A 13,150-nucleotide genomic window follows, 5' to 3' on the forward strand; every position below is an offset into this window, starting at 1 on the left:
GAGGAAGCGCGAACTCGACAGTATTCGAGTATCCAAAAACGACGGTCGCTTTCGTTGATTTCAATGTGTATCACTGTGGTAAACTAGTCATTGTGGGTGTCTTATTCGTGAAAAATGTTTGTTCTTGATGACGTAGATGAGGGGGGCTGTATGGCATCATACCTATTCCCAATGCTTCTGTCATTAAGAATTCCAGACAAGCCAAAATACAACCAGATCTTTTCCAGATAAGCTCCGCCATTAACGTAACTGTTTTTGACAGGTGCAGGTGTAATGCCGGACAGTGTCGGCAAGAAATCAGTCTTCGAAAGAGAACTTGACTGGAGCGGTCTATGATGGAGTTTAGGACAGTAATTGTATTGATTTATTGCTGGTCCAAAAATTTGGAAAAAATCAAATTCTGCTCAGAGGAGTTATCTATTAACCACACGACCGCTGTTGACTGGAAGAACTTTCTTCGCGAAGTTTGCGCCTGGCGGCTTTTGCATACTCCAACGGTTAATCATACCGAAAAATTTGTGGATCCAACGACTGGAGCTCACACACAAACCATCGAATCTCCTTGGCATGTCTACAGGACGCAGAATAAAAGTCAATGCGGCACACACCGATCTTTTGTGGACAGCTACTTGTGTGAGTTGGTTTACAAACGGACAAATACCTCCGAGAGCATAAAAAATGTTTGCTCCTCCATAAGAAATCATTTTTCATTATTACCGTTATTTAGAATGCCTGTTGATTGTACCCATGTAGGAGATTCCTCGTGAGGTCAAAGCTAAAGTGAGGGGAACCAGAAACGCAATTCGAAAGTTGACTAGGCCTGCATATTTATCCGAGTGACGTACTCAAGCAGGCAAGCCCATTTAAGGCTGTTCTACCATCATATTATAGATTCATGGGCAGTGCTGATGAGTACTACTCACAGACGGGACTTTGCTTTTTTGGTGTGTCAGTTGAATGAGTGCGTTCTTACTTGACATTGCATCTTTACTGGCTTTCTACCATTATCAGATGGCCCTTTTGTCATCCACATTCGAAAGCGCGTTTGGGTGTCAGGGTACCTCCTGCCTAAGAATGAGCTTGCGTTGGATGATTAAATGTTATTCTTTTATCATTTTTTGGGGGACAGAAGAAGGTGTTCGTCTATCACAACGTCGGTCCCCCGGTTATGTGATCTGGCTAAGGTTATGGCCGATTGCGCTCAATTCGTATACAGAAATCATGCGTTTCAGGCTTGGTTTTTGGTTTGACCAGCTGCTGACTTATTTATACAGTTAACTCTCTGCTAAGCGTTATCGATCCTCGCGGACAAACTGATAATCACACCCCTACGGGGCTGGGAATCGTGCCAGAGGTTTAGCGTAAGCTGTGACCGGATCCCAAAAGGCGAGGTGGCTCAGTGATAAGTGCGCGAGTGTACTGACCGGAAGGTCTTTGGTTTGAACCGACCTCGTGTCAGTTATTGGAAAAAATCAGCTACTTAAGTGTTAAGTTGAATATATTTTGAAAGTAGTAACATATCAGCAGTGATATATACACAGGAATGGTCCATTTCGGTCGGTTAGCAACTGCGCGTTCATAAGGCCTTCCAGTGATCACTCCGAGCTTTCAATTAGATTGTGTGCTCCAGAGAATTTATACGGGTCGCATCCTCTTTTTACTGCACTGTTCAAGTGTCCCAGAATTCGCGTTCTCTTAGAAAACGGCGTGGTCATGTAATATAATCCAGAGATTTGAAACACAACACTAGCTGTACCCTAACGTTGGATTTTCCGTCAACATGAAAAACCTGGTGAACTTCGTCAGTCAGCAGCCGTGACAATAAGGTGGGTGAACACAAGACTTGCCCTGCCTCGACGAACCAAGAAACCAAACCACAATTGATTTGCAAACGTTTCGTCACCATTCGAGGAGACATCTTCAGTGCGCTGTTGGTTGGGTAGTTCCTCTCTTCGTGCCTGCGTTTATATAGTCCACAGAGAGCAGTCTTTGCGCTGTAACCTGGATAAAAAGGTGTAGGCGAGAGATGAAGGATTCAACTTGGAATCCGATTTGAGCCAAAATCTTGGCGAAAAGATCTCAGTGCTATATCATTCAAGGATAGTGAAACACTAGGGACCAAGTAGTAGAACTACGAACAGTAAATCACCTGTTATTAGAATGTACAATCGATTTGTACACCGCCCATGTATCCAGACGGCATCGGTCGATAGTGTCTCTAATACTATGACTCCAGACGCGTGTGGAAGACGTAATGCAGAGTTAATGTAGCCAAAAACGTGGGAATCGGCACCTGATAGCACATCACCGGGGCGCCAGAACATATGCAAGCGCGATAGGCACACTTCCGGGGCACCAGAACATATGCAAGCGCGATACTTTCTGCGGGTTGGGGTAACGTCAGCTGATTTAAACAGCAGATATCAGCTGAGCTTACACATCGGTGAAAGCTGCTGAGCTATGCAGTAGGCGAGTCCATAAGTCCGAAATTCAAAATTTCCGCCTTTTGTTCGCTCCGTTTTGGGTTCACATATCAACCAGGCCGTACACATATTTGGTTGCTTCATCACATCGTCCTTCGTTTTCACCCCGAAAGGTATTGGAGCTACCGCAGAGAAAGGCACTGAAACTTCACTGTAAAAAGTAGCACGTGATTCGCAATAGAATCAAAGAGGATAGGTTTGTGGAGTCGATCAATCAAGCTTCACCTCTTTTGCTGGGATAAATGACCTCTGCAATAGTGTCTTATTGAAACTGAATCACGCGCCTCGATTTTCTCTATTCTATCTTTTATTTCTGCTCCACACTGCTTCCAATCATAGTTTGCAACTTGAATTTATCGTTTTGCCAGAATTAACCTAGGTAGACTTATTCCTTCCCGGCGCAAAACTTTTCTCTAAAAAGAAAGCGTCTTTTCGGGCTTAAGCAAGTCAGATCACTTAAATGGTGTTGCTGGATTCCTCTGTCACACTCTCAACTGTACTGTACATTACAATTTGATGAATCAACTCTAGGAACCACTTTTACATCATCCTGGCAAGCGCAGACGTTGAATTTTCGTTGTGGACTGTAACTCTTGTGTCGGTCCTTTGCTTGTTGCCCTGTTTAGTCTGGAACGTTAGAAGGCACGGAAGTTTGAAACAGTCTTTATTAACTACAGCGGATGACTGTTACAGATGTACCTTGGAGTTATCACAGGGTTTTCACACAAGGTCAATCTTGGGGGAAATAGCGCTGGGCTGATGGCCCATATACTGGCCAATCAGAACATGGGTTCTTTTTCATCTGTGGCCGGTTCCCAACACATTCACCCGGTCGACGTGGTGATCAATTATTTCGAGTTGCTCGTTTCCGGACATCTTTGAAGCTCCCATAGGCCTCGGTGCAGGTACTGCATTTATTCAGCAGAACTCCATTGTTCTTCTGCTCTCAAATGCCCCAAGGACCGAATCACCCCGGAAAGTGGCTTTCCTATAATAATAATTTATACAGAAATATGCTTTGAATAGTACTAAGAGCTGTGTTATCCTAATATTTATGAAAGTTTGTTCAAGACAACATCCAATTAAAGGCCATCTTACGTGTGATGCATCAGTTGACTCATGGTGGGTGTTGGGAACTCAGCTGATTTAATAGGTGATCAACATATCTTACCTAAGAGGTGTGAGATGCCTCTGAGTTCGAAGTGACATATAAAGTTGATCTGAATTCAATTGAACAAGGATAACTTGTTGGGATTCTCGGGCAACAGCAACACCTTTCACTGCTTTGCTTGGGTTCCCTGTGTCCCTGTCAGTCAGCTGTCTACTCACAATTTACTGAGTCTCCTGAATAAACCAGTTAGCACCGGTGCAGAAATTTCTGCAGAATGTCTGCACCCGGGTGCGGACATTTCCGCACAAGTTCCGCAGATTTCTGCACCCGGGTGCGGAACCAGTGCGGAAATGAAACAAGTTTCCGCACAATATCCGCACACTTCCGCACCCGGGTGCGGAAATTTCCGCACAATATCCGCACACTTCCGCACCCGGGTGCGGAAATTTCCGCACAATATCCGCACACTTCCGCACCCGGGTGCGGAAATTTCCGCACAATATCCGCACACTTCCGCACCCGGGTGCGGAAATTTCCGCACAATATCCGCACACTTCCGCACCCGGGTGCGGAAATTTCCGCACAATATCCGCACACTTCCGCACCCGGGTGCGGAAATTTCCGCACAATATCCGCACACTTCCGCACCCGGGTGCGGAAATTTCCGCACAATATCCGCACACTTCCGCACCCGGGTGCGGAAATTTCCGCACAATATCCGCACACTTCCGCACCCGGGTGCGGAAATTTCCGCACAATATCCGCACACTTCCGCACCCGGGTGCGGAAATTTCCGCACAATATCCGCACACTTCCGCACCCGGGTGCGGAAATTTCCGCACAATATCCGCACACTTCCGCACCCGGGTGCGGAAATTTCCGCACAATATCCGCACACTTCCGCACCCGGGTGCGGAAATTTCCGCACAATATCCGCACACTTCCGCACCCGGGTGCGGAAATTTCCGCACAATATCCGCACACTTCCGCACCCGGGTGCGGAAATTTCCGCACAATATCCGCACACTTCCGCACCCGGGTGCGGAAATTTCCGCACAATATCCGCACACTTCCGCACCCGGGTGCGGAAATTTCCGCACAATATCCGCACACTTCCGCACCCGGGTGCGGAAATTTCCGCACAATATCCGCACACTTCCGCACCCGGGTGCGGAAATTTCCGCACAATATCCGCACACTTCCGCACCCGGGTGCGGAAATTTCCGCACAATATCCGCACACTTCCGCACCCGGGTGCGGAAATTTCCGCACAATATCCGCACACTTCCGCACCCGGGTGCGGAAATTTCCGCACAATATCCGCACACTTCCGCACCCGGGTGCGGAAATTTCCGCACAATATCCGCACACTTCCGCACCCGGGTGCGGAAATTTCCGCACAATATCCGCACACTTCCGCACCCGGGTGCGGAAATTTCCGCACAATATCCGCACACTTCCGCACCCGGGTGCGGAAATTTCCGCACAATATCCGCACACTTCCGCACCCGGGTGCGGAAATTTCCGCACAATATCCGCACACTTCCGCACCCGGGTGCGGAAATTTCCGCACAATATCCGCACACTTCCGCACCCGGGTGCGGAAATTTCCGCACAATATCCGCACACTTCCGCACCCGGGTGCGGAAATTTCCGCACAATATCCGCACACTTCCGCACCCGGGTGCGGAAATTTCCGCACAATATCCGCACACTTCCGCACCCGGGTGCGGAAATTTCCGCACAATATCCGCACACTTCCGCACCCGGGTGCGGAAATTTCCGCACAATATCCGCACACTTCCGCACCCGGGTGCGGAAATTTCCGCACAATATCCGCACACTTCCGCACCCGGGTGCGGAAATTTCCGCACAATATCCGCACACTTCCGCACCCGGGTGCGGAAATTTCCGCACAATATCCGCACACTTCCGCACCCGGGTGCGGAAATTTCCGCACAATATCCGCACACTTCCGCACCCGGGTGCGGAAATTTCCGCACAATATCCGCACACTTCCGCACCCGGGTGCGGAAATTTCCGCACAATATCCGCACACTTCCGCACCCGGGTGCGGAAATTTCCGCACAATATCCGCACACTTCCGCACCCGGGTGCGGAAATTTCCGCACAATATCCGCACACTTCCGCACCCGGGTGCGGAAATTTCCGCACAATATCCGCACACTTCCGCACCCGGGTGCGGAAATTTCCGCACAATATCCGCACACTTCCGCACCCGGGTGCGGAAATTTCCGCACAATATCCGCACACTTCCGCACCCGGGTGCGGAAATTTCCGCACAATATCCGCACACTTCCGCACCCGGGTGCGGAAATTTCCGCACAATATCCGCACACTTCCGCACCCGGGTGCGGAAATTTCCGCACAATATCCGCACACTTCCGCACCCGGGTGCGGAAATTTCCGCACAATATCCGCACACTTCCGCACCCGGGTGCGGAAATTTCCGCACAATATCCGCACACTTCCGCACCCGGGTGCGGAAATTTCCGCACAATATCCGCACACTTCCGCACCCGGGTGCGGAAATTTCCGCACAATATCCGCACACTTCCGCACCCGGGTGCGGAAATTTCCGCACAATATCCGCACACTTCCGCACCCGGGTGCGGAAATTTCCGCACAATATCCGCACACTTCCGCACCCGGGTGCGGAAATTTCCGCACAATATCCGCACACTTCCGCACCCGGGTGCGGAAATTTCCGCACAATATCCGCACACTTCCGCACCCGGGTGCGGAAATTTCCGCACAATATCCGCACACTTCCGCACCCGGGTGCGGAAATTTCCGCACAATATCCGCACACTTCCGCACCCGGGTGCGGAAATTTCCGCACAATATCCGCACACTTCCGCACCCGGGTGCGGAAATTTCCGCACAATATCCGCACACTTCCGCACCCGGGTGCGGAAATTTCCGCACAATATCCGCACACTTCCGCACCCGGGTGCGGAAATTTCCGCACAATATCCGCACACTTCCGCACCCGGGTGCGGAAATTTCCGCACAATATCCGCACACTTCCGCACCCGGGTGCGGAAATTTCCGCACAATATCCGCACACTTCCGCACCCGGGTGCGGAAATTTCCGCACAATATCCGCACACTTCCGCACCCGGGTGCGGAAATTTCCGCACAATATCCGCACACTTCCGCACCCGGGTGCGGAAATTTCCGCACAATATCCGCACACTTCCGCACCCGGGTGCGGAAATTTCCGCACAATATCCGCACACTTCCGCACCCGGGTGCGGAAATTTCCGCACAATATCCGCACACTTCCGCACCCGGGTGCGGAAATTTCCGCACAATATCCGCACACTTCCGCACCCGGGTGCGGAAATTTCCGCACAATATCCGCACACTTCCGCACCCGGGTGCGGAAATTTCCGCACAATATCCGCACACTTCCGCACCCGGGTGCGGAAATTTCCGCACAATATCCGCACACTTCCGCACCCGGGTGCGGAAATTTCCGCACAATATCCGCACACTTCCGCACCCGGGTGCGGAAATTTCCGCACAATATCCGCACACTTCCGCACCCGGGTGCGGAAATTTCCGCACAATATCCGCACACTTCCGCACCCGGGTGCGGAAATTTCCGCACAATATCCGCACACTTCCGCACCCGGGTGCGGAAATTTCCGCACAATATCCGCACACTTCCGCACCCGGGTGCGGAAATTTCCGCACAATATCCGCACACTTCCGCACCCGGGTGCGGAAATTTCCGCACAATATCCGCACACTTCCGCACCCGGGTGCGGAAATTTCCGCACAATATCCGCACACTTCCGCACCCGGGTGCGGAAATTTCCGCACAATATCCGCACACTTCCGCACCCGGGTGCGGAAATTTCCGCACAATATCCGCACACTTCCGCACCCGGGTGCGGAAATTTCCGCACAATATCCGCACACTTCCGCACCCGGGTGCGGAAATTTCCGCACAATATCCGCACACTTCCGCACCCGGGTGCGGAAATTTCCGCACAATATCCGCACACTTCCGCACCCGGGTGCGGAAATTTCCGCACAATATCCGCACACTTCCGCACCCGGGTGCGGAAATTTCCGCACAATATCCGCACACTTCCGCACCCGGGTGCGGAAATTTCCGCACAATATCCGCACACTTCCGCACCCGGGTGCGGAAATTTCCGCACAATATCCGCACACTTCCGCACCCGGGTGCGGAAATTTCCGCACAATATCCGCACACTTCCGCACCCGGGTGCGGAAATTTCCGCACAATATCCGCACACTTCCGCACCCGGGTGCGGAAATTTCCGCACAATATCCGCACACTTCCGCACCCGGGTGCGGAAATTTCCGCACAATATCCGCACACTTCCGCACCCGGGTGCGGAAATTTCCGCACAATATCCGCACACTTCCGCACCCGGGTGCGGAAATTTCCGCACAATATCCGCACAACAAAACTCACTCTCAGCCGTACGTGAGGACAAGCAGAACGCAGAGCTTCCCGCGAGCAATGGCGCCGCAAAACAAAACAAAACCACTTAAATCGGTTGGCCGTTTGCATTTCCTAGGCACACGGAAATGCAGGGTATTGTGGTTTTTTATTACTACAAATAAAGCAGGAGCGGACGCGTGCTAACTGGGAAGCATCCTTGTCCCTTCGTTTTTTTTTGAAAAAAAAGTTTAGTAAATGAAGGATGGCTCTTCGGGTCAACCATGGTGAAACTACCATGGTTAAAGCAATCACTAGGGGGGGGGACCACCAGATCAAGACTAATCAGGCAGTATGTGGTACTAGGGCATGCATCAAGTGGGCTTGAAAATATCAATTTTGAGTTGAAAAGATGAGTAAGCCGGGTTTTGGACAGAGGCGCTTGATGTAACGCATATTGATCCGGCACTCTGTGCATACTCAAACAAAAGTCCCGTTGGTAGTGCAGCTCCAACGAACGTACCAACGCCAGTCACCTTAAGGAACGGCTGCACTCGTTGAGGTAGATGACTGAGCAGGTATGCTCGATAATAAGTCAGTGTCGATACTTAATTCGAGATAAGTTTTGTTCATGACATTTAGGAATATCGGTCGGAATATCGATTACCTGACTGCACATATCACCTGTTTACCAATCACGATCAAAGTGTTTCGTTTTTGGCAGTCCCTAGTGAGCACCGATATATTGTTTTATGATGTGTTGAAGGAGGTGAGACATCATACTGCAATCTAAAAAAGAGCACTCAGGAAATAGGACAACACACTGATAATTTAGGCCTGGGACGTGAAAGTTTCGACCAAATGAAATCTAGGGGACAGTTCAACAAACCGGTGTGATTTAACTGTACTAATTCGAGATTGAGTGATGCGCTTGTTTTCTTCCCTCTTCTCAAGATACCAGGTGGTTTCTGAAGGGCAGAATGCCAGACGGTGAAACACCGCTGTGATAACTCAGCAATGCAGTCTCGATCGCATCACATGACAGACTGTTTATTCCCTTGTTTTGAGACTATACCGCAGGTGCTTCAAGCGAGTAGTTATTTGGGATCATATGTTTCACTGTTGAAACTCTCAGTCTGAAATTAATTAATTAACCTAACTGTATTGTGGAGAGCGTTTTGGACTATCTTACGTGGTAGCGTTCTCATTCGTCGCTCTTCCGTTTTCCTCACGAGGGATTTGATCCGTATGTTGTCCATTAAATGTCGTCTTCATTGAAAGAGAAAATTACAAATATAACGAATAGAACCAAGGAAGTGTTTTATCTCTGTTGAGACACTGCAAATTTAATACCACGCAACGTCTGACCACAGCAAACAACCAGTCGTCTACAACGACTCACATGAGCCTTCAATTAGTTTGACCTATTCAAACAGTCATACATGTGTCACATCGATTTTATAGAATAATCCCATATACTTATCGGTCACTCGATCACTTCTGACCTCATTTTGAATTTTGAGTGGATAATCAATAGCAGTTCGAAGTTAAAATCCTTCCATGAATCGATTTACTCCGTGGGAGTCTTGAGCTTTAAAGCTCTCAAAATGTTAATTTAGACCAAGCCGAACCTAGCTATGATTTTTTTGCTTTATTCTACGGGAAGCCGGTCAAATTTTTTTGGACATTGGAATTTACTCATAGGCTTGCTGACAACAAGTTGACAGCCTAACACCGCTTTCAATCTTCTCAGGGCTCGTCAAGTTGGTGCAGTACTTGAGCTTTCTCTCCATCGCAGCTCAGTGGATCATGGAAGCGCGCTAACGGCCACATCACGGTAACATCCAGTCTCTTCGTGACCATTATCGCAAACGCACACACAGTCTTTCGAATTGTAACACTGACAAGTTCTTGAAAAATAACTACCAATGATATTTTATGACACTCCAATCTGTATTCCACGACACTGACAAGATGTATAACACCGAGCTACAGGAGATATCCCTGATTTTCAGCGTAAGTCGCTTGAAAGTTATGTGAACAGGTCAGCACGAAAATTTCTCACTTGAGCTACTCATGAGTAGGAAGACATTCCACATCAGTGTGAACGTGAGTTTCACTCTAATCAAAACTTCCCTGGCTCTAAAATGCTACCAGTATTTCTCTTCCTTTTGTTTTTTGAGAGAAAACGCCTTACTCCAGTTGTTTTCGTCAAATCGTCTTCTCTGGATCTCTCGATTGTGCAGTCCTACTGTGTTTTTATTTACACGGAAGGGGAAACTCGTACACTGACAGAAATAACACCCTTATCTGAAAAGGACCAAGCCCATCACCGATGAGACCTTTTGGGGTCAAACTTAGTTACTGCTCCGGGATGTATTGAATCAGACAACATGCGCAGTGCTTATTCCGAACAACATGCAGATCACCTGCTGGAAGGCATTTAATTGAATAAAGTTTTCACCACGCATATATGGTGGACAGTGCGTTTGGTGTAACACACTACTTATAGCGCTACTTAAAACTCTTCGATATCCCACTGACCACATCACCATAAGTCAGGAGCACTGGTGGAACTTATGTCCTACTTGAAAGAAAAAATAGTGGACAGTTGAAGAAATAAATTCATTTCCAACAATTTATATATTTGCAATGTACTACTCATGAGGTTGCTGGAGATCCGTCGACAGCCCATGACCGGTTTCGCCCTTCTTCGAGCTCATCAGGTAGGCGCAGTCCCCGGGTTTCCGTCAACCTCAGGTTCTACTTGAAACCAAATTGCACGAAATTAGCGAATATACACTCATTTGCAAACTGATTTGGTTTCTCGAGAGACTTAGTTGGAACGCAGCTGAATCTCTCGTTTGTAATGTTTCCGATCGTGGGCTGTCAATGGATTTTCAGCAACCTTATGAGTAGTTACAAATATATATATATATATATATGTATCGCGATATCTCGAATATTGTAGCAAGTGAAACATGAGGCGGCCTGGTGTAGCACATTCAGTTGCCTGAGAACAGCATAAACGAGAGATTCAGCTGGGTTCCAGGTGAGTCTCTCGAAAGAACCAAATTAGTTTGCAAATGAATGTATGCTTCACTCATTTCAAACTAGTTTGGTTTTAATTGGAAAGTTGTGCACGAGGTGGTTTTCGATGGGAGGTGGGTCACAAAGCTTGATGAGCCCCAAGAATGCCAAAAACATTATCAATCTGTAGACGAGATTTGAATATATTTCGATACCGCAAGCACGGAACTAACTGAAACTGTATTTAACACTGTCAGTTGGTGAAGCTCGTGAACCAGATGTTCGTTCGAGTCTCCCGTTAACACCGAGATGGTCCGAAAATGAGTATTGTTCAATTTTTACCTGTTTATGGATTTCGTAACATTCCGACAATAAAAATGAGTACTTTCAACAACAGGCAGTGGGAAGGTTGCCAACTATTAAAAACACAGAATATTTCTTTGCACATAGTGGAAGAATTCTGCTGAAAAAAGTGACACATTTGGGAATGAAACGAGTGGAGGAGAACCGGGACGTTCACTGTGATTTTGATGACAGTTGCTCTCCGCCAATCACCTCCGTTCAACAACATTCTATGCTTCATATATGTCACATAGTCGTATGGCAGATGAGCTAAGTGTGGATTCCCCGAAACATAAAGAAGTAAACGTAGACTTCGATGTTCAAGAAAGAGGGATGACCTTGACTTTCTTATGCTATGTGGGAAACAGAATGTTTAAGAGTGATGTTCCTTGAAATACTCTATCGATACTGCTTCAGCTGAGAATGAAACACCCATAAAGGATCTCTCTGGATGAGGCTAGTGGTTCCTCTATGTATGTATGTATGTATGTATGTATGTAAGTATGTATGTATGTATGTATGTATGTAAGTATGTATGTATGTATGTATGTATGTATGTATGTATGATATGATATGGTATGATATGATATGAGATGCATACAAAATACTGTTCAACCTGGACGAACAAGTCGTTCTGTTTACGGAAAGTATCTTGTCTCCCGTAATTCTGCAACGTGTTTGCCTGCCGCTCTCGCCTACATATCGTCATTCATATAGGAAAGACTAGAGGGCAGCTAAATGTCTGTATTGTGAGACACAAAAGGCGTGAATGTCATCTACCCCAAAAGCCCTCGTAATACCCGTAACTGGAAGGATGACCCAGTCGTGTCTGTGAACGCTCCAATGAAAAATCGTGATGTTGTATTGGACCAGGTTTAACCTGCCAATGTGTGCAGAGTGGTGTGATGCAGAAGCTGTAATCCAAATCGACAGTCAGTCCATATCTTCAATGTGGTTAGAACTCACGAGCGTCTTGAATGAGAAAGCCTCTGGGATTTAAACCGCTCCAAAGTGAACCGTACATTTTCTGAGCTACTCATGAGTAGTCAGTTATAAAGCGTATTTTCAGGGTTATATCGTGACATGACTAGGCATGGGAAACTTGTGCAACTAAAAGCGCCTGACAGAAATAGTTTACAAAACACAACCAAGGGATAACTAATAACAAAAGATAAATATGGTATCAGCGCAATGTCAAACTAGGCAACGGGAACACAAAACAGCATTGTCGTGAGTCAACGGATGTATACAACGGTCAACCTAGCATAGAAAAGGGAGTACATTATTCCTTTGGCAGGATATATTTTGCATTCAGTTATTTTCCGATACTGGATCCCGTTTATTGGTGTCCACCTGAGATGCACCATTGGTCCGGTTTTCAACAGCCACAATAAAATCGCTGACAGGTAGTGTTAGCCTATATTTCAAACTTGGCATGCGCCTTGCACCTTCAAAGTACAAATTCATGCTTCAGAACGTGCAGTCTCTGAACTTACCCGTTACAATTCAAGGAGAATCATCGGAGGTTGTGGAAAATTCTACATACATCGGTAGTTGTATTAGCTCTGACGGAAGTGTGTCTGATGAAGTCAGTGCAAAGATCTCAAAGGCTCAAATAACGTTTGCTCATTTGCGTCTCTTGTGGCGTCAAAAAGGCAACTCACTAGATCTTAGGTGTCGTGCGTGCCAGGCAACAGTAAGGGCTGTGTTGTTGTATGGGTGCGAGGCATGGCCTCTGCG

At 47.7% G+C, this 13,150-nt stretch overlaps 2 protein-coding genes across 2 annotated transcripts in view; one reads left to right on the forward strand and one right to left on the reverse strand.

Moving 5' to 3' along the window:
• Window positions 1-1,072, forward strand: part of T265_04615 (hypothetical protein) — a gene marked incomplete at both ends in the record, with an annotated part of 23,644 nt that extends 22,572 nt beyond the window's left edge. The window contains one exon of the mRNA XM_009169397.1: window positions 1,012-1,072. Within this exon, the coding sequence (XP_009167661.1) occupies window positions 1,012-1,072 (61 nt within the window). The remainder of the gene's footprint in view (window positions 1-1,011) is intronic.
• T265_04614 (hypothetical protein) overlaps window positions 1-13,150 on the reverse strand; it is a gene marked incomplete at both ends in the record, with an annotated part of 50,581 nt that overhangs the window by 17,659 nt on the left and 19,772 nt on the right. Inside the window, one exon of the mRNA XM_009169396.1 lies at window positions 9,231-9,307. Within this exon, the coding sequence (XP_009167660.1) occupies window positions 9,231-9,307 (77 nt within the window). The remainder of the gene's footprint in view (window positions 1-9,230; window positions 9,308-13,150) is intronic.

This window comes from Opisthorchis viverrini (genome assembly GCF_000715545.1).
Source record: "Opisthorchis viverrini unplaced genomic scaffold opera_v5_78, whole genome shotgun sequence".
Classification (NCBI taxonomy): Eukaryota; Metazoa; Platyhelminthes; class Trematoda; order Opisthorchiida; family Opisthorchiidae; genus Opisthorchis; species Opisthorchis viverrini.